Source organism: Chaetodon trifascialis, chromosome 11 (assembly GCF_039877785.1).
Source record: "Chaetodon trifascialis isolate fChaTrf1 chromosome 11, fChaTrf1.hap1, whole genome shotgun sequence".
Lineage (NCBI taxonomy): Eukaryota > Metazoa > Chordata > Actinopteri > Chaetodontiformes > Chaetodontidae > Chaetodon > Chaetodon trifascialis.
Genome location: NC_092066.1, coordinates 28,207,848 through 28,229,893, shown reverse-complemented (window position 1 = coordinate 28,229,893; position 22,046 = coordinate 28,207,848). Strand labels below are relative to the sequence as shown.

At 39.4% G+C, this 22,046-nt stretch overlaps 1 protein-coding gene and 1 pseudogene across 1 annotated transcript in view; one reads left to right on the top strand and one right to left on the bottom strand.

Moving 5' to 3' along the window:
- Positions 1–5,076: 5,076 nt before the first annotated feature.
- Positions 5,077–8,467, bottom strand: LOC139339312 (uncharacterized; annotated as a pseudogene).
- A 5,963-nt stretch (positions 8,468–14,430) lies between these two features.
- Positions 14,431–22,046, top strand: part of LOC139339311 (junctophilin-1-like) — a 91,307-nt gene continuing 83,691 nt past the window's right edge. The window contains exon 1 of the mRNA XM_070974867.1: positions 14,431–15,072. Within this exon, the coding sequence (XP_070830968.1) occupies positions 14,694–15,072 (379 nt within the window). The 5' untranslated portion in view covers positions 14,431–14,693. The remainder of the gene's footprint in view (positions 15,073–22,046) is intronic.

Sequence of the window (22,046 nt, the reverse complement as noted above, 5' to 3'; positions counted from 1 at the left end):
GGGAGAGGCACTCAGGCTCAGAGGTTACCATGGCAACTTGAGATCAGGCCACCTGCGGGTCTGCGAGAGTCTGAGAAACGTCTGAATTTGGCCTCTGCGCACCCTCCGAACAAACGCTTCTCACGCCACCACCGAAACTCCTATTGCCGAAATTTCTTCACCGTTAGAGCCACAAGGCTTTGCTGTACACTCTGATCACTTTCTTTTTTCGCTGGGCTGAAAAATGCCGATTTTACAGCGAGTTAAAAAACAGCTGGTTTCTGTCTCTCCTGTTTTTCATTTCTATTGGACCTTATGGGCGAGGTCAGAGGCACTCTCCTTGCTCAGAGGCTCACAACTCAAAAACCGTAAGTCCTATCATTTAGCCAGGCACATCGTGAGAATCAGCGCAAGCAGCACTACAACCTTGGAAAGTTTTGCGCACGTAGAGCGAAATTTCTGCTTTGGAGGAGCGTGGAAAGACAAAAGTTTCACACAATTTTCAGAGCTTCTCTCCACTCTGGCAGTTAATCCCCTCCACTCTAGCGCGAACATTCCGTGCAATACACACCCATTATAAACTCACAATTTCTCCCAAAACGCTTGTGGTCATCGAACGGCGACTGCTCCAAAACTATACGACCTACCGAAACGAGAATTACTACATCCATACACGAGACTTGTGTCTACGTTTTAAAATTGGAACGGCGTCTCTAGGTCAACGTATGCCGGAGTAGTAGCTCGTTGAAAAAGGGGGAAATTTTGTCGCATTTTTCGCCGTCTCCCATTTACTTTGAATGGGATTTTTTCGTGCGTTTTTCACGTCTTACGACGCGAAAAACGCGTATTCTGTAGAGAAAAATAATAGCACACCGATCCCGATCAAGACGCACGTTTTGATATATCATTCGCCTAGGTGCTCCCAAAACTGTAGGACTAGTAGCGAATCAAAAAAAGTACGGATGATGAATAATAATAAGTTTAAGAAGAAAAAGAAACACGCAGAAGAACAATAGTGTTCAGTGCTTCGCACTGAACACAGCAGGGGCTTCGCCCCTGCTGTGTTCAGTGCTCAGCACTGTATCACTAATAAGTTTAAGAAGAAGAAGAAGAAACACGCAGAAGAACAATAGTGGTTCAGTGCTTTGCACTGAACACAGCAGGGGCTTCGCCCCTGCTGTGTTCAGGGCAAAAGCACTGTATCACTAATAAGAAGAAGAAGAAACGCGCAGAAGAACAATAGTGTTCAGTGCTTCGCACTGAACACAGCAGGGGCTTCGCCCCTGCTGTGTTCAGTGCTCAGCACTGTATCACTAAAAAGAAGAAGAAGAAGCGCACAGAAGAACAATAGTGGTTCAGTGCTTTGCACTGAACACAGCAGGGGCTTCGCCCCTGCTGTGTTCAGGGCAAAAGCACTGTATCACTAATTAAGAAGAAGAAGAAACACGCAGAAGAACAATAGTGTTCAGTGCTCAGCACTGTATCACTAATAAGAAGAAGAAACACGCAGAAGAACAATAGTGTTCAGTGCTCAGCACTGTATCACTAATAAGTTGATTAAGAAGAAGAAACACGCAGAAGAACAATAGTGTTCAGTGCTCAGCACTGTATCACTAATAAGAAGAAGAAGAAACACGCAGAAGAACAATAGTGTTCAGTGCTCAGCACTGTATCACTAATAATAATAATAAGAAGAAGCGCACAGAAGAACAATAGTGTTCAGTGCGAAGCACTGTATCACTAATAATAAGAAAAAACCCGCAGAATAACAATAGGGCTCGGGCGAATGCCCCGTGGCCCTAATAACAAATCACAAAGATGTCATCTTCATCCTACTCTCAGTCTATGGGGCTTGTCTGATTTAGCATAATGCCCTCACGCAAACTATACTTGTGTCTGGGTCTTTCTTGGACACTGAGAAAAGATTGTAAGATGAGTCATTAAAAACGTACATACTGTCCATTATCTGTCTTTCAAACTTGCCAAACTATGAGCAAAAAGTTTACAGATATCAAGCCAGGCTGCATTAAAGGTGGGCTAAGTTAAATTCAACCTTGTGGATATCACTTGAGGTGTACAATTTGAAACCTGTCCCTACATGATACTTGCACAAATGCAAATTTCGGCAACATTGTGGTCCGTGTACCTTCCGTTCATTCTATTTCCAATTCTGAAAGGTAAATCAAAAACAAATTTAGGGCCATTTTTTCTATTACCATTTCTGAAACAAAAATCAGACAACTATTTAATGACCCTTTAAAAAAAAAAAAAAAACTATTGCATTTCTTACTCAAATTTTAGTTTTCATTGAAATGCCTTAAATTTTTCTTTTTCGATTTTCAGTTTTCAATTTTTATGCTTTTCAGTCCATGGCCCGGAAATAAATAAATATAGCCTACGCGCGGATTGGTCCGTGTGTCAGGAAGGTTGCAGTGCTGGTGTTTTTCACTTCAAGTTGGTGTCGAGCAACAATTCCTCGTTTGCAATGGAGTCAACCAGTTATAGTTATATTCTTCTTTTAAAGGAAACAAGAGACTAACGCTTAGGGAAGACGACATGATGGGAGATAAAATTGCCAGAATTTTCCAGGTAAGTAACACTTTTTTCATTCGTTTGGAGAACATGCTAAGATCAAAGGATGCTAGCACAGAATAGCCGTCTGATTACGGTCCCTACATGTTTTCTTTCAAAGGTATATGCTCCTAGCCTGTACATAACCGATGATGACAATGTGGCGATATTCCCGGGATCGTCTGGACATTTCAGCTGCTTGGACCTTAGACCTCGAGGCCATTATGAGGTTTATGGGGATGATATTGCTCTACCAGTCACCGAGCAGACTCCTCCATTGTCAGGCCAGAACCGTTTCCAGTTCCACCATCCAGCACAGCCCACTGCTGCTCTGGGATCACCTGCTCAGGCCATTGCTCCCACTCCGCCTCGAGCAAGCATGAGTAACACCTTCCAAAGGTACCCCCAGTCCCATCAGTTCAGAGCCACCCTACCATTGATTAGCAAGTTATTTGCTAGTCAGATTATTAAAAAAATATTAAATTATTTAGATATCAAAATGTACATTATTTAAAATCATTTAAATATTTAAAAAGGGGGGTTGCTTTCATGAACATCTTGGTCCAAGGCTAGCTACATATGAATAAATCCACATGATTGTATTTGTTTTTGTAATTCTTAAGATCCTTTGTAACCAAGATCATTTTAAAACTTGAATCAATTGTAATTGGATCAATTGTAATGTAAGCTATGTGTCTGAGATGGAATTAATTGATTTGACTTGATGCAAACCACTCAAACAACAATCTTTCTAGGTCTGTTTTCATTACTGAGCTCAGCCAGGGGAAACTGAAGCCTGCCCGTATGGTTGTACTCAGACTGTTTGAGTTTGAAGCTACAACCACAGGTATCCTTGCAAAAATACATGATGCCCTGCAGAGTGATGACCCTCTCATCCTGACTGATGCCCAGGGAAATGAGATTGTGGACTGTGAAAGCACAAGAGGTACTAGCTGAAAAAATGAATAGTTGCATAATAATAAATAAATATACTTTGTTTGTTAAACTACATGCCCCATCTACTTCAATACTGTGCTCTCTCTGTCTCTTAATTTTTTTTGACCCACAAAGTATTCTGTTCAGCTGTAAATGTGTTTACATTGCATCTGTTACATGAGTTGTCTTCCTCTCTTGCTAGGATCCAAGTATTGGAAGCAAAGTGCAAAAAAGTTTCTTGCTGTCCCAGAGCAGATCTTCCATGAGTTCCAGCAAGGAGCAAAGGGAAAGAAACTGAGGTAAACATTTTAGTTACTGCCTGTCAATGTTTGTCTTTTATTTTGTTTTACATAACATCTCTTAGGAAAAAAGTTATCTGAACATTGTATAGTATTTGTTGTTGTTTTTAACCCCCCCGTAGTCATAAAGACATGGACTCCACAGGTCTTCAGGGGGTCCATGATAAAATAGAAGAAGTGATCTTGGCTGCTCAAGGACTGAGTGAAGTCACCCAAGTCATGAAGGACCTGTCAACACATGCCAACAACACCATGGATGCCATGCTGTTTCTGACCAACACCATGATAACACACATAAAGGATGCCTTTGGTTGTATTGTATGCAAAGGTCTGTAAGATATTTTGTTGTTTGATCTATATTAAAGTCTACCTTTTAAGCGGGATGTAATGGAGTGTCCAAGTGAATCAAACGTTAATTATTGCTTTTCCATGTTGTAATGAAACTGTCCCTTGCCAAGCTTTTATACATATGTAATATGTAACATGTAACAGTTCACCCAAAAATGAAAATTCTGTCATCTATTCACCCTCGTGTCAGTTAAAACACAAGTAGCAAGTGGGTCTCCATTGACTTTATATGCACTGTGTTGAAGTCAATGGAGACCCACTTGTTCTCCAGTAGTGCTGCAACCTCCTTGTGTGTTATATAGACAAACTGCACCTGTGGTTTAACTGACATGAGGGTGAGTAGATGATGACTGACTGTTCATTTTGGGTGAACTGTTCCTTTAAGTAAAGACAAGATAATATACCAAACTATAATACTGCATATGTGTTGTGCTTTTTTTTTTCCTCCATCAAATAGGGCTAATGGACGAGCCTGTGATTGCCGTATGCTGCAAAAGCTTTGTTGGCTGCAAAAACTGCGTTGACCAGTGGATGCTGACATCCGACCAGTGCCTCAAATGCAGGGCAGATGAGTTCTCTGTCAGTGCTCACAGGCTGACCAGTCTTGACCATCTTCTCTCCTCATTGGCTGGTGTAATTAAGATGGATTAATCCTTTAAGTGTGATTGTATCACATTCAACGATTTAAGCTTGATTACCTGTGTTACAGCTGGCTAATAGCCTTGTTCTAAATCCAGTTGGAATTTTGCACTTGTTCAACAGCTGTAGATACATAATAGTTTTATTTTTATACATTTTTTGTATTTCATGTTGCACTTAAGACCAATATTGTGTAATGTTTAACACTGCTATTGTAGCAATTTTCACAAGTGTTCGATTTTGTTAAGGGAAAGTAACAAAATATACAGTATATCCAGAACCAACTTGCCTTTATTTGACATGTTCATGCATATTGCTGCGTAATGTTTATCAGATACAGCAATGCATCTTGAAAAGGTACGAAGTTATAGTTTACCACATTATCTAATAAAACTGAAATATCAGGGTATTCTTCAGCAAAAAGTTGTTCTGCTGATACTTTGTCCTCCTCAGTTGAGAAGGGGTCCGTTCCAAAGCAGGAGACTCCAGTTAGTGAAGAGCCAACATCCTGCTCATACATGTCTGCTGCTTGGGAGGCATGTGGCAACAACTCCTCTCCCAGTTTCTTTGGACATCCTCCTGCTGCCAGGCGATTGGGTGTTCCTTTGCCTGTGAAGCAAAGCATAGGTCACAAAATTTCATTGTTAAAATTCAATGCCAAATTTAAATTAAATGTTCACAAAAAAGGACTGGATTGTGTGATACATGTTTTTTTTTTTTTTTTTATTTAACTCACCTGGAATTCTGTGTGCATTCCATGCACGTACAGCTCTTGTTATGCCAATCTTGCACAGCTCAGCAGTAAGGTTAGATGTACAGTATTTTGTCACGTTGTCATATTGAGGACTTCCTGATCCTGCAGCTGTATGAGGGCCTCCTTCACCGGGTAATTTACCCTGTTATTTATCTCGACCCACAATCGCTCCACCGTATGATTCTGTAGACAAGAAAAGGGGAGACTCAATTTAGTCTTCAAAATTAACATGGTGAGAGGAAACAGGATTATATCAGATGTAAAAAGTTTACAGACAGTATTGAAGAGGTTTGATTAGGAGTCCAAGGAGCAGGACCATTGATGTGTATGGGTACCTACAAGCACCCCTCACTCAAGGGTGCATCTGGTTAAAGTGATACTTCAGCCCACCTAAACAATGCGATATTGGTGTACATTCACACTCCATGTAGAGAATTGCCTCAAAACCACTCATCCATTTGGCTCTATTGCTCTTCCCCGCATAGTCTCCTGTGTTTACCTGTACAACGGTTTCTCTAGATGGAGCATGAATGTAAACAATGCAATCATTGTTTAGGTGGGTGTTTGTTTATATGGCTAACTAAGGTTTGAGGTTTTGGCCCCATGTCTTTGAATTGAGGATCAGGGCAGCAAAAGTTTGTTATTTTGGTGTCCAGTACCAGTACAAAACTGAGTAACATCTCTAAAGCTTAGTCTCATTTTTGGCATTAAGGAGACTGTGACCTCACCTTTGTTGACTGAGTTTGGCGATATGGTTGCCTTTGCAAGTTGTGTCTGTGGTTAGACAGCATCTCCTGCATGAAGAGGGACAAGTAAAATTCACGGCCATGGTCCACCCTGACCTGGTCCCACATCCCGTATTCAAGAACTGCTGATCTGGAAAATAGTGAAACATGACTCAATCAAATGTTGAGTCTGCACTGTACACTGTAAGGGTGGCTATACTGGTCACAGATATATTTTTTTTACTTTCAGAAATTGGAGTTGTTTGTTTATTATTCTCACTTTAGCAGAAGAATGCAAACAGGTGAGATGGGAACATTTTTGTATTTCATTCAGCTGCATAATAGCTCTACAATCTTATAGTTGCCGAATAATCATGCACACAGACAAGAGGGCCAAAACCTTACTTTTACTTTCAGGTTTTTGGATTGACCGAAAGCATGTTGTTAAATAATAAAATGAATCCTGAAAAATACAGTACTTTAGGTCAATCCAAAATGTACCCCCCGTTGCACCTCAGAGTACCCCTTGGGGAACACAGACCCCCATTTGAGAAACAATGGGTCAGTATGCCTATCACAAATAAAAAAGACCAAAAAACAGTAGAATCCATATCTAAAAAGTCACAAAAAAACAGTTTTAAAAAATGTCAAAAGAATTGAAAAAATGTCACAAAGGAAGTCACAAAAACTCACAGAGAAGTGAAGTTGTGAGAAAAGTTAGTCTTTATATTACATACAAAGTAATATAAAGAAAAAAAAATATGTATAAAGACTAACTTTTCCATGGACTTTTTCACAAAAAATTACACCTGCCTGGATTCTGAAATCAGAGAAAGGGGGTTTTGAGGCCAAAAAAAAGTTGACAAGGACTAACCTGTAAACTTCTTCATATATCCTGAGGTTATTCTTGACAGGCATGGTTGTGTGGGCAACGTCCTGCTGTACCCATCTACTGCTAGAATGTGTGTCACTCCGAACATGACCAGTTTTTCGTTCTGGTCGATGTGGATTTTGTGTCCCATGTATGCAGCTGTGTAGGGGACGGGTTAAGGTTACGTGTGCCCTTTGGGGGAAAAGTAAGTAAAAGTTAGCTAGTAAAATAAATGACACCATATACCACAACATTAAAGGCTTGCAAAAGATACTTACACGTTTGCGCATTTCGTGATAGGGACAATGAGTTGTTCTCAAAATCTTCCCCACCCGGCGTTCACCAGCAACCACTCCCATTGCAGACAGGTACCTGGTCATCATCTTTCGACCATATGTTGACCCTGTCTGATGGATCAACATGAGTAAGCTGTGACATACATGAATGAATGAATGAATGAACAGAGGTGGGTAGAGAAGCCAAAAATTCTACTCAAGTAAGAGTATTGTTACTTCAGAAAAATGTGAGTCAAGTAGGTGTTGCGAGTTAGAGTAAAAGTACTTGGGGAAAAAACTACTCAAGTACTGAGCAACTGTTACGTAACATCCGATTAAATTGTGAAAACGTGCATTTAATCAGACAAAAATACAAAATCACAATCTTTAGGTACATTTGAGTACTTCCAATCAATGAAATAATAGAATACATAAAAATAAATGAAATATTTACAAAATAACAAATTACAGCACAAGAAACACACATTTCCAAATGTGATTGGAGGAACACAGTCAGGTGGTAGAGCCTATGGCGGAAGTCCCTCTGTCTGACAAAATACAACATTAAATTGATGCACAGTGGGAATAATAATGGGTAGGATAGTTAATGGGTAAAGAAGAAAGTAACCAGCTCAGTGTAGCCTAATGGAGTCTAGTAGGAGTACAGTCTTCTTCACAAATCTACTCAAGTAAAAGTAAAAAGTATGGAGAAGATGTAAAACTATCTTAGAAGTACAACTTATCCAAAAACCTCATCAGGTAAATGTAACTGAGTAAATGTAACTCGTAACTACCCACCTCTCAAAGAAAGCCAAAAAAAACCTACCTGATTTATTGCCCTGCTGATAGCAGCCTCTAATTGTGAGTCGGATACATGTCCCCTCCTGGAAATGTTGTGGCGTGCACAAAATCTCCTGACACTCAATGCTGAGCACCCTTCCTTCACACCTAGTTCTGACAAATTTGTTGAAATGTCAGCGTACGAGAAATTCTGTGTAATCATTTCTCTAATTACATTTTCGTAGGGCTCGAGTGACGCCATCTCATCCGTCTTTAGACTCCAATCTGCTGTGTTTAAGACGTACTCGCGGAAAAAAGCTAAAATACTGCTTCCGGTTCACCGCATTTTTTTTGCATTAAAGCTAAAATACTGCTTCCAGTTCACCTGCTAATAATACAGATATCACCGCATTATTGTATTTTGGATTAGCATCGATTGGATTCTTCGTGTTTATCTGGGAATATAAAAATCTATAATAGGAAAACAACACAAAATCCAATTTTATGGCGATATTTTGTTCGCTCTTGTTTGTTTGTTTTAAAATCTGCTACATATATTGGAAAGCTAAAAATGCCTGTTTTTTTGTTTTCCGATTTGCATTTCAGAATTGGAAATAGAATGAACGGAAGGTATACGGACCCATTGTTCATATCGCATTTCAATTTTCAAATTTGAATTAACATTTGAGAATTGCCCACTTTAGAGAGGGTTAAATCTTTGAAAATGAAATATCAGTTGCTGTTTTCATTTCCATTTTCTGTTAGAAAATTGCATGTTAACATGAAATGTGAATGCACTAGACTGGATGGCCCTGTTTTGCTTGGTGCATTTGAATATTGTCTACTTTGGAGCAGGTTAAGTCTTTAAAAATGAAATGTACTGCTACTTTTACATTTCATTTTAATGTCATAGAAAGCCTGTCTGGCATAAATTGGATTATTGCATCATTTTAAATTTCACTAAAAGAACACATATATAAATGCAAAACTATAATGACATTGTGGAACTACATTTTCATTTTGAGGTCTACGTTATGAAAATGTAATGCCTCTGGCCATGGCTGTGACTAGTGAGGGCATAAAAACCCTGCCAAAAAGAAGTTTGAAAATTTGCATCAGGTTAAACTGTGAAATCTGGATTTTCCAGAAGATGGCAGTGTTTCACAATGGATTGAGATTGCAGTCCTTTGAGACCCTCTTGCACACAAATGTAGCAGGCTGTTGTTTGTTTGTTGTTTTCATGATTTCTCTTGTCTGAGTTTAGAAGTCATAAATATGACTTGTTTACATACTTTTCTTCTGAAGTAAACTGTAACAATAATCATTTTTGGCAGCTGTTATTTTTAAATCCAGGTAGGACAGAGCTAACATGTTCTGTAAGTAAGTCACAAAAAATAGAAACCATGATGTGCACTGTACAGATGCCTCAACCTGACTGAATGTGCACAGGTGAAACAGGGATGTCTGGTGATCTGTGACTCAAATTGCCTGGTGACAAACGTGTATGCCACTTTCCCCGGGTCGGCACATGACTCGTTCATCCGGCGAATTCTAGCATCCCTACAGTCTTTCAGGGGGACACCCCTCTGGATGGGTGGCTGCTAGGTAATAACTGCTATCCACTGAAAACGTGGTTGATGACGCCATATATCACACCTTCAACAAGACGGCAGCGTGGTTTTAACGATGTTTTCAGCAGTGCTCGGTCAATCATCCAACACACACTGCGATCGATATTTAGCAACAGCCACGAGTCAATGCAAATGTCTGAGTCAGCACATACAGTCAGACCTAAATTTTGATCAGTATCTCATCTGACGACATCGCAAGTGCATTCGGCACGCGTAATGGTCACTCACCCTGACCGAATGTATACAGGTGAAACAGGGATGCGAACTAATCGGTTAACGTCGCTGTGCCAACCAGAAACAGCCGTGGCATCCTACAGAGCATATATACTGCATCTATCTCAGAGCACTCGAGAGACAGAGAGAGACAGACAGATGGAAAAAACGTAAGTGATGATCGTTGTCCGCTATTACCCACGTCATTTCATTCCAAATACAAATGTTATCATTTTAATGCTTAACGTTATCTACAAAGATGGAGTACATCATTGCTTTGAGGAGGATGAGGAGGATTTACCATCTAAGGACCTCATATTTAGACATCGGAATCAGAATCAGAAATCCTTTATTTATCCCCGAGGGGAAATTGTTTTTGTTGCAGTGCTCCTTACAAGAATAGAATTAGAATAAAAATATAAAAGAAAGAAAATAGAGAGAACTATTGTTGAGCTTCGCGGCTTCATCAGCGTTGAATTCGGGGAATAACTCGTCGGAGGCAATACTCTATTTAGCCCTTCTGGCATTTTTATTTTGTAACTGCGTGAGACCTTACATTTTTCCCTCCGTCTACTTAATGAACTCTGAACCCCAATAACAAAACAAGCCTGGGTTGCGGACCTGCGACCCACTGTGGCGAAAACAAAACACTGCACCTCATTAAACAGCAGCACAATCACATTGTCATCACAACTGAGTACACCAAATAAAAGTCTCTTAACAACTATATACATAAAAAGCAAATATAAAAACAAAATATTTATATTGAGTATATATATATAAACAAAATATAGAACATCATATAGAACATCATATAAAACTATATATATATATATATATATATATATATATATATATATATATATATATATATATATATATATATATATATATATATATGTATAGTGAGAGAGAGAGAGAGAGAGAGAGAGAGAGAGAGAGAGAGAGAGAGAGAGAAATAAACAGTATATACAAACGGGTGTGCAAAGTAATACAAACGAATGACAGGAGACATGAGTGACGTCAGTCTCCTGGAAACTTGCCATGCGCCTCGCCAGCGGCGTTCTTAAAGGTGAGGCGAGGAGCTGCTGTGATTGGTGAAGATTTGACTCGGCTGTGTCAAACCCACTCCACGCCTTCTCCCCTCCCTCTTTCCGAGTTGCGCCGCTGGGTGGGACTGAGATGAGAAGGAGGTGGAGATGCGCCGGTGGCGCAGTGCATGAAAATACCAAAGTCTGCGCCGCCACACCCCATCGGCGCAGCGGACCTGACTTTGTGCCGCGCCTGCACCATGCCGGCGGAGTCGAAAAGCTCACAATAATAATAAAAAACATTACAACACAATTAATTAGTAAAGTCAAACGAACACTGATACACAACCTGTTCTAACAGTGTTGTATTTATTTTTCATGGTATTTTATTCATTGTTTTTTGTTTTTTTTCTTTTGGAAAGCCCTTTGTGCTGTTTCCTTGACATGTGCCATGTTGAAACCCTCTTTCTTAGGAATTATATTAACCATTGCTCTCTGAACACCAATAACTTAACTGCCTGAACACCAATAACGCAGCAGCCTACAATTTTGCCTACTGATAAATCTAGACTGAACTTCCATCCATCCATCCATTATCTATACCGCCTATCCCTTTTGGGGTTGCGGGGGGCTGGAGCCTATCCCAGCTACAATGGGTGAGAGGCGGGGTACACCCTGAACCGGTCGCCAGCCGATTGCAGGGCCACATGCAAAGACAGACAAACATTCACACTCACACTCACACCTACGGACAACTTTAGAGTCATCAATTAACCTAATGAGCATGTTTTTGGTCTGTGGGAGGAAGCCGGAGTACCCGGAGAGAACCCACGCATGCACGGGAAGAACATGCAAACTTCACACAGAAAGACCCCGCCTGACTCGGGGATCGAACCGGCAACCTTCTTGCTGTGAGGCACCCGCACTACCTGCTGCGCCACTGTGCAGCCCTAGACTGAACTTTACATACCTAAATTTATGTTTCAAAGTTAGTTCGTTAAGATTATTAGTTGCCACTGACTCTTAGTTTATCACACCATACATTACCCCTGTACTAGTAATATTAAGCCGTTTTTAATAAAGCTAATCACAGCCACTGTGAGTGACGAAAGTAAAAAAGTGCTTTTAGCCAGTATTTAGCCCGTGCTTGACATACAGTTGGGATCCCATTCATTATTATCCAACTCTCTCAACAATGCCCAACACACATTTGAAACCATTGCTCCTGGCCACTGTGAAATCACAAACCTTATAGGTTTTCAGCCACTACAAGCCACATTAGCACCACAGTTTCAGACAAAAAGCAAATGGCCACACTTCCCCCTCCCTTCCTGTTCTCAGCAAGGTGTTGTGAAACACAGAAAGTGTCCCCTGATAAACAAGGGAAAAAAGTTACCTTGTCACCTGACATTCACAAAAAGGTAAGTACACTAGGCAACCAAGAGCATAAACATTTTGGTTATTACTTTGTCAGTTGGAAAAAAAAGTTGATTTTTATGGTAGAAAATTGAACTAAACATACTAACCCATTTAACATCAACATCAACCGTTTAACATGTTATGAAAAAAGCAACATTAATCAGCCTGACCTAAAGAAGAAAAATAAATAAATAAATAAATAAATAAATAAATAAATAAATAAATAAATAAATAAATAAATAACCAGCCAGCATTAAAGAATGTTTGAACAATAATGTAACGTATATTATTTTGAATTTTGGCGATTTAAATTGTAATGTCACTAAAGCTGCATGTGCTACCATGTGACATGATGTTGGGATGCATTCACGTCATTTCCACAGCGTAACCAACAGCAACCTATTCAAAATACATTAATCCATAAACTACCATTTAAACATTAATATGACTATGAATGTACCTTAGCCTTTCAGATGACAACAATAACTGCTGTAAGGAGCTCTGATAGATAGCCTAGGAATTTATTCTCAACTAAATGAAAATGAGAGAATTAAAAAAAAATTCAGGACAACACAAGATTTGCCAGGACACTGCTTTTTCATTTTTCATTTAATTTTCCATGTGTTTTCCATGACTGTAAAATTGGATTTTCAGTTGTTGTTTTTTCCAGGTTTTCCAAGATGTGTGGGAACCCTAATAAGGACAGAACCACTGTGCTGCCCATTTTATGATCCATACAATTCCAACCATTTCATGTTCCATACATTTCAGGCCTGCAGACTCACAGAGAGACAGCTGCATAAAGGATTCAAGCTCAGATGTGTTTCTGCTTTCAATATAATAGCATATTTCCTAATGCTTTTGTGAAAAGCAACGTTGCCTATCGCTAATAGAACTATTCAGACAAATCAACAAAAATCCCATATAAAACAGTTACTCAAAAATCTTGAATCTATTTTTTTATTTCTACAGTAGTTTTTTGGTGCCTGTATGGCATGGGCAGTTAAATTCACAAATTCAGGCATGTTTAAAGCTTTGAATAGATTTTTTTTTAATGTCTGCACCAGAGAAACTAGGCACATTTCATTATGCACATATTTCTCACATATTGAGAAATTAACCAGCCTGGCTTACCAACCATCAAATTACTGGAAACTAACTGCCATACAGCAAACCTGGGACCAAAAATTTCAACTACGATTTGGGTTGCAGAACTTTAAGCAAAATACTACATATTTAAGTAATGTACAGTCTGCTGGTTGCAGATACTTGAGAGGAACAGGGTATAATGCTCTGAGGACCCCAGCCATTATTGGTATAGGTCTCTGCAGGGCATTCAGTTCTACAGAAGAGCGTGCATTAATCATAAATATTATTATTATGAGAATTGTCATGAAAATCTTGTCAAAATTGAGAGAGATTGGCTATCCTGTTTATACTGAAGTATGTATATGCCTTTAGTATCTCTGGTTGTGTGATTTCATGTCATTACTTGTCATGTATTTCATGTCATGAAAAGTTTGAGAATGCGGTGGTAGCGGGTTTATGGTGGACGATTCATGTATGTATTTATCACATTCGATGTTTCCTGTCCGGCTGGATACCTGTGCACTGTGACGTTGTGCTCTGAAGTTATGTGGGATTCAGATATGTATCAAATTTGATGTTTTCTGTTTGATGTATTTGTGTTCCCCGAGGTTGTATGGAAGGTGGAAAAAAATTTCCTTGCAGAAGGACAAATAAATCTAAATCTAAAAAAATCTAAATCTAAATGTCACTATTGTGGTGACATACTGTGATTGAAAATGTTATCCCTATATGTCTGAATTGTTGTTGTTTTCCCTCTTGTAGTTGAGCCCTGCAAGATTGAAAAACATTTGATTGAATAGTTATCTTTTCTTTTGAAAAGTCAAACAGGAAGTACCGTATTCATTCATCACGGATTTGTTACAAATCTCCACTCCAAAGAGTAAAGTGAGAGAGTTTCTAAGAGCATTCACCGGTGGAGCAACCGTGGCGACCGCCTCTCACCCTCCCACGTCCCGCTCCCAGTAACAGACACAGCACTGCCGATGCACTCAGTCGTCATCGTCACACCTCCGCCGAGAGCTCGTATTCTAACTCGAGCTTCCCTGTCAACATTACCTCACACCTGAAAACAACTCACACACTGCGGACTTCCTAACAAGCCACAGAATAGTACTTTTACCCTCCGTTTTTGAATGACGGGCGGACGGTTCGACTTTGATGATGGTGGCACGTACTGCGGGGGCTGGGAGGACGGTAAAGCCCACGGTCACGGTGTGTGCACCGGGCCCAAGGGCCAGGGCGAATACTCTGGCTCGTGGTCCAGTGGTTTCGAGGTGGTCGGCGTCTACACCTGGCCCAGCGGGAACGTGTACCAGGGTTATTGGACACAAGGGAAACGCCACGGACTCGGCGTAGAAACTAAGGGACGGTGGATTTACCGGGGAGAGTGGACTCACGGTTTCAAGGGCCGGTACGGAGTCCGGCAGAGCCTGAACACACCGGCCAGGTACGAGGGCACCTGGAGTAATGGACTGCAAGACGGATATGGCGTGGAGACGTATGGTGATGGAGGTGAGAGGGGGAGACAACATTGGGAACGTGGATACTGATGCAAGTAACAGTTTTTCAGTGTTGGAATATTTTAATGTATCTATTTTTCGAATCTACAGCAAAAAACTTTGTGTACTGTGCTCAGTGACCACAGATCTGCCCATATCTACCCCATTAATTCATACGCAAGAGCAACATTGGGTTTGTGATTTACTGTACTTATATTAATACTATCATGCAGTTTTATTAAGAAGCTGTGGATATATCTTTGAGCTAGTATTTGAATAATATGTGAAGCAATCATCATATTCGTTTTGTTGTTTTGCTTGTATTATTAATAGGGGTTTTGGGAATTTGGTACCTCAATTTACACTTAAGAGCAAGTACTTGTCAGTCAGATTGGTTTCAAAGTAAAGGGGTGGTGTGAACCATAAACTTGTGTAATACTGTCTCATACATGCAATTCCCCTTTCACACATATGGCCTATGTTTGCCTGAAATGTTCACAAACATTTCCTGCATTGGGTGATGTGTGAATGGGAGCAGGGATCAATATTCAGGGAAATCTGTACAGCTTTCAAGGCGTGTGTGTGTGTGTGTGTGTGTGTGTGTGTGTGTGTGTGTGTGTGTGTGTGTGTGTGTGTGTAAATAATATGCGCACGTTGCACAGCAGAATTTCTTTTCATTACGGTAATGAAATGGACACTGTTGCTATTTTGAAATACCCCAAGATAGTAGCCTTGCCTCTCCTTCTCTTGAGTTTTATGGCAGTTGGCATCCATAAATGTTGCATTTCCACCATCTGCTGGACTGTTCCTTTCCCCCTCTGTTGTGGCAGCACCTATTGTTTCAGTTTAGATGAAGTCACGCTCACTGATGAAAGCCTCTCATTCTCATGGAAACCACGCTCATACAGGTCATTCCTCCTTCTGCATTGCTAGTCACTGCCAGACTGTCTCAGTGCTAGGTGGAGAAGACAGGGTCAGGGTCCACAGGATGTGCTGCCTCAGGACACCCTCTCCATGAGCACTTCTTTGCCTTGTTGTCTGGCAGGCGCGACCCAGACCCAGCTCCAACCCTAGACTGGCATCTGTCAACGGTGGCACTGGCTGGTCTGCTAGGCCGTTTTGGGGACCCACATTCACCATCTTACCAGTCTGCTCTCAAATCAATCCATGGTGTGCCGCAACTGAAACCAAGTGACTTTAGTTGTGGCTATTGTTTTTTTGAGCTCATTGTGTGTGGAGGGGCTGCTCAGCTGCAACCCACCCTGTGACACTGAGTTTGTCCACTCTGCCTAGCCCAGAGGCACAGCTGCAATGGAGGTTGGCCGGGGAAAGTATACCTCACAATGGTCTGAATCATTACCACTGCTGGCTGTTTGTTTTACAAAACAGCCGCAAGAAAAACACAGACACAAGCAGAGAATACAGTCTATGCTTGATTCAAACTGTTTGTTAACTCATAGTCCTTCAGAATTAATGTTTCTCATTACTCTCTAACACTGACAAACTGTAATGTTAAAGAAGACATCCCTTAATTGTCACAACACAACATGCAGAGTTACAGGGGGAAACTGCACACGCCATGCTTAAGCAAAATTCTTAACCCATTCTTAACCCATCCTGGCAAGTCCTTCCTCCGTGGCAGACCAGGAGCGGTGGGCTGCCAGCCAACAGCGGCGCCCGGGGACCCAGTTCCTTTTGTCACCATTGGTCAGGTGGTGATCTTCTTGCATGTTTTTAGTGGGTTTTTTTTTATGGAGGATACCCCAGGTGAACACGGGAAGAACATGCAAACTCCTCACAGCAAGGCCCCTTTCCTCAAGCAGCAGGCACCGAAGGCATGGTGGAGGACATGCCCCCGGTGCCCACAGCGCCCCAGGCAGGAATCGAACCTGGACATTCTAGCTGTGAGGTGACATTGTTACCACTGTCCACCGTGCTACCCAAATTCATCAAATTCAATGCACCATGTTTTCCATTACGGCTCCAAAGGAAAGAGTGACCTGCTTGAGTTGCATTGGTATTATGGCATGGTTTCATCTAAACTGGGTTGGAAAAATGATAAAGACATTCTCATGTTACCATGTCATGAGTGAAAAGGCGCAAGATGTAAATGTTCCTGAATGTAGCTGCATGTGTGAATTTGTGGTTGACTGAAATCAGTTTTTTAATTTCTAATGCCAATGCTGATATTTAGTGAGTGGGGCAGCTGATGACCGGTATATAATGCTGATATCGTGTTTTCATGCATCTGATAAAATACAAGAATTTAATAATAAAAAGAAATGGTGCACAATTGCTGAACTTAAACATTTAACACTGTCTACGTCATCTTTGTTCTCTTAAGCAGATTTACAATCTCTGCAGTGCACCTAGTTTAGCAAAAAAAAAAAAAATGCATCTAATTAAATGTCCACAGCCAATCAAAAATGAAACTTTAAAAGAACAAAAAACTTCTTTGACATGTCTGCAGACATTTTTTGTTGAATTGTCCTCACGAGTGCAGGCATCGGCCAGTGCTGATTATCTCAAAATACCAGATGCATGTGAATAGTGACAATTGTGTGTGAAGACTCTCAATCATCCAGAAAAATAATTATTTAAAGAGGAATGAATCAAGGGCAGTTGGCCTTGGTTGTAGAAACTTGAAATTCATCAAAGGGGCTTATTAAGTTCTAATTGACTGGAGAGGAGTCCCAGGTATTTAACCTTTGTGGTTATTATCACAGTCATTTCGACCATTTGGGTTGTTTGTGCACCTGGCTGTGTAATGGCAGCTGTTAGAGTCATTGGAGTCACCTATGACCAGGTGTGAGCCACTTGAAGCCAACTGTGAATAGTTGTTAAATCACAGTTGGCCTCATGTGAAAACATTTGACAGTGTTGACTTGTATTGCAATTTTTTTTATAAATGGTCTGAATCCCATATAATCAGACTGAGAATAAGCAGCAATGAATTATATTTTCCTAAGAGGTTCAGAAATTTAATCTGGTCACAGTCAAGTTCAGAAATTGTTATTAACCAGGACTAACATATCAGAAGTGAACTGACACATTAAATGAACCGCACTTATGGATTACAAATGGTTATATCATTACATTTATTGTAAATGACAATGACAACAACAGCTGGTTTTATATAGACCTGAGGGACACCAACAGATGGTAATCCATTTTATGGAAGGGGATAAAGCCTCATAGTAGTAACAGTGATATGTGTTATTGTAATTCACATAAGATAATATAAAGCACTCAACTGAAAGCTTTAATTGAACGCAAAAATAGTTTTAGTAGTAATAGTAAGTTAAGTAATAGTAATTCTTTTTAACACTCAGCTGAAGTAAAAGCAGTGGTATTCCACATTTCATGGTCTTGTAATTTTTGGAACCACTCAGTTTCTTGAGGGTCGATCTGTAGTTAGTAGTATATTTATAGACAATGTAATACAGACTGAACTGTGTCCTCAGCATAGTATAGAAAACTTACTTGTTACTTAATATGTGGCACACTTCTGCATCAATTTCTTTGTGGAGAATACATATGTACTGATATTGGTGCTGATGAATTATCCTGCACAAGAATGTACTGAAGAGCATAGTAGAGTATAGATTGTAGTCTCCCAAGACAGCTGTATCCTTGTATAACATGAGTACTACATGTGTGATGAGATATTTTATATTAATTATATTTTATATTTACTGATCAAGAAGAGGCTGAAAAATAATTGGCCTATCAGTTGCTAGATGAGCCATAGTTTGAGCTCATCATTCAGGTTTAGTGTTCGCAACCTGAGCGTCATGACCCCCTCAAGGGGTCACAGGTTAAGTCTGAGGGGTTACAAGATTCCTAGCAATATATGACAACAAGAAAGTACATTTCCATTTTATAATTTTATAATTTTTATTACCCTTTTTTCTGATGTTCCTTTCAAATTTGCTATTTTCTTGTGAATTATTGGATGGTGTTTGGAGTTTCAGGCCTTTTAAACAAATATTCAACCAAATGAAAGAAAGAAATATCTGCACTTGGTTGTGCTGTTCACACATGGTAGACATATACAATGGAGATCACATATTGAAATTGTTTGAAAAGGGGCTATAAGCTCAAAAAGTTAGTCAGCTGAATGAGAATCTATGTCCAAGATGCTATGAAAAGCTCTCAATAATCATCACAGCCACTACTGTCTCCCTATTTTTTTTATTAGCAAGAGATAGAAAAAAAAGACAATGTTAGCTTGACATTGCATAAGTGAATTTCCTGGATGGGCTCTGTTTTTAATTTGACATTGGTAAATCATTTGAGAAACTTCTAGAATACAGGCCACTGAGTCTTTTTTCTTATTTATTTTATTTTATTTTATTTTATTTTATTTTTTTCCAGAGGTGAGTCCAGTGTTCTCAGTATGCCACTGTGAAGATGGCTTATTCCACAGAGAAAGATAGCTGCTTGGAGTTATGCTTGGCCAACCAACAGACTTGCCAATGTCTCAAGTTACCGCCATCTTTTAAAATAGCACATTCTTACATTCTCCAGCTGAAGCCATCAGAGCCAGAGCCTGAGCTCTCCCAACCAGGCCAAAAACTGTTTTATCACCTAATGTTGCTTACTGGTGGTGGTTTTAGACCAACAGCTGTTTAATGTCAAAATACTTTGTGCATGTATTGGGATCAGGGTGTGTTATCTTAGAAATTATTTAGTTTCAAGGGTATCTCCAATACTGAGAATATACAGATCTCCAATCACACCCCATATACAGTAGAAAAGATTTATATTAAATATGCCCTCCTTTTATGAACCTTATCAACGGATCTGTCTCTTGTTACCTTTATTTACAAATTATTTCCGTTTGTTAAGGCAGACATAAGTGTGTGACTCTAAACTAAAAACAGTTAAACTAAAAACTACAATCCAAAAGGTTGCTGGCTACAGCTAGGGTCTGTGGGCAGACAGCACTTAAACTTTTCTGAAACCTCCCCCAAACAGCAACAGAACAAGGGCTGCTTTTACTCGTCAAAAGTTAAAAGGGAAATCCTTTTTCCATTTGGGGTTTTACCTGTTATTTTTATTTGGCAGTACTTTATTTTTCTCCTCTGTGCAAGCTCTTTTGGGATTCTTCTTTTAGTTGGCAATTTGAAAATACTGCCTTATTTTCTCATGTCATCTAGCTCAACTTGCCTCATAGATAAAAATAGTAAATGACTCAATCAAGCTTGTGAGATGTGTCTCTGCGGCCACCATATTATGGGAGGTTCTGATCCATTCAGTTTGCAGAAAGTGCCAGAGTTTTGTGCTGCTTTTGGATGTTCTATCAAAATAGATGCCAAAATCAAACAAGGAATAACATTTCACAGGTTCAGAGTTATTTTACAGTATTTTGCTGTAACAAATGTGTTGAATTTGATTTATCACAATAAGTTATTGTTAATTTAAGATAACATGAATGTCTTAATGCGAACAGGGTGAACTACTACTAAGAAAAAAAGAACATTTTTTATTAGTTACATGTCAGTAAAATGCTGAAAATGATATTCATCAATCATCATCACTCTTCTTAAACATGCACTGTAAATGTGAATAGAGCTAAATTTGTATTGTTCATTTCTCTTGTATAAGCATGCAGCTCTGAGTTTATTTTCAGTTCAACAATAACTGTAAGATCATTTTATCAGAGTATGTATGCTGCAACTCAAAACAACCCACAGCCCAACAGTGGATGTACTGTATATTTTTGGAGATAATGTGTGTACAAAATGTGTTACTTAAAATGTAAGTCAGCAAGTATGAATTTTTGACAGGAAATTTAATTAAAAACAATTGTGAAGCCTCATAAATGTACTTAATGATTTTAACTGGACTGGAGTGTTACTTGTGATTATGTCTTTTTTTTTAAATCGATGAAGTCTTCATTTATTTCCAAAATCATAAATATTGTTATTTTAAACATGTGTATGTATGTGAAATTTTGAAGGTATATCAGCACACAGAAATTACTGTATTAGAGCCAAATCTGGGGTGGCTGTGGCTCAGGAGGTAGAGTGGTTGTCACTTATCAGAAGCTTGGCAATCTACATTGTTAAAAGCTTGTAATGAGCAGGTTGCCTAGCTATTGTATGAATGTGTGTGAAAGGGTGAATGCAGACTTGTGCTCTAAAAATTGAAAAGTGCTCTATAAATGCAGTCCATTTATCTTCCAAACTGATTTTTTAAGGGTTAAAAATCTGTAAACCATATTTTAACCAATATAATGTATGTATTATCTATCTGTACCTATATCTATATCTATACCTCTCTATATCTATTCTAAATGTCCCATGAATTATCATTTTAATACTGTTATCAACATGGAAAAGTGGATAGGCTTGCTTTGTGCAAATGTTTTTTTAATTGAAAACAACATGTAGTGTTATATATCACACTAACATTCACACTTTCAATTCAGTTTTATTTGTATAGCGCCAAATCACAACAGAAGTTGTCTCAGGACACTTTCCATATAGAGCTGGTACAGACCAAGCTCTTTTATCTACAAAGAAACCAACCAACAAACTTTGAGCAGTCATTCACATTTGAATGAATCAAATCTCACACAATTTAACACTCTCAATAAACAGATGACAAAAAATAAATACTTGGTTACAAAAAAGCCCCTTCAACAACCCTTTGTAAGGGATCAAAATAGGGTGATCCAAAATAAAGTTACAAAGTGTACATCATTGTAAACTAGGACTCTGGCTATAGTGCAGTGAAACCATGGCTTAAACTTACCTTTCTTAAGTTTCTTAAGCATCCCTATGCCTCTGTCAAAAGCCATCCATTGTCACCTGGTTTTGACAAGGAGGCGGCGGAGAATTCGCATTCGCCGTGTGTTTGGTCATCAAGTGGTATTTCAGACTGGATGTGCTACGGTGATAATTCAGTTCACACCGACAATACACACAGATAACTTTGGTCTTGTCAGTCAACGTCTCATCAGTCTGGCGACTTTTTGAA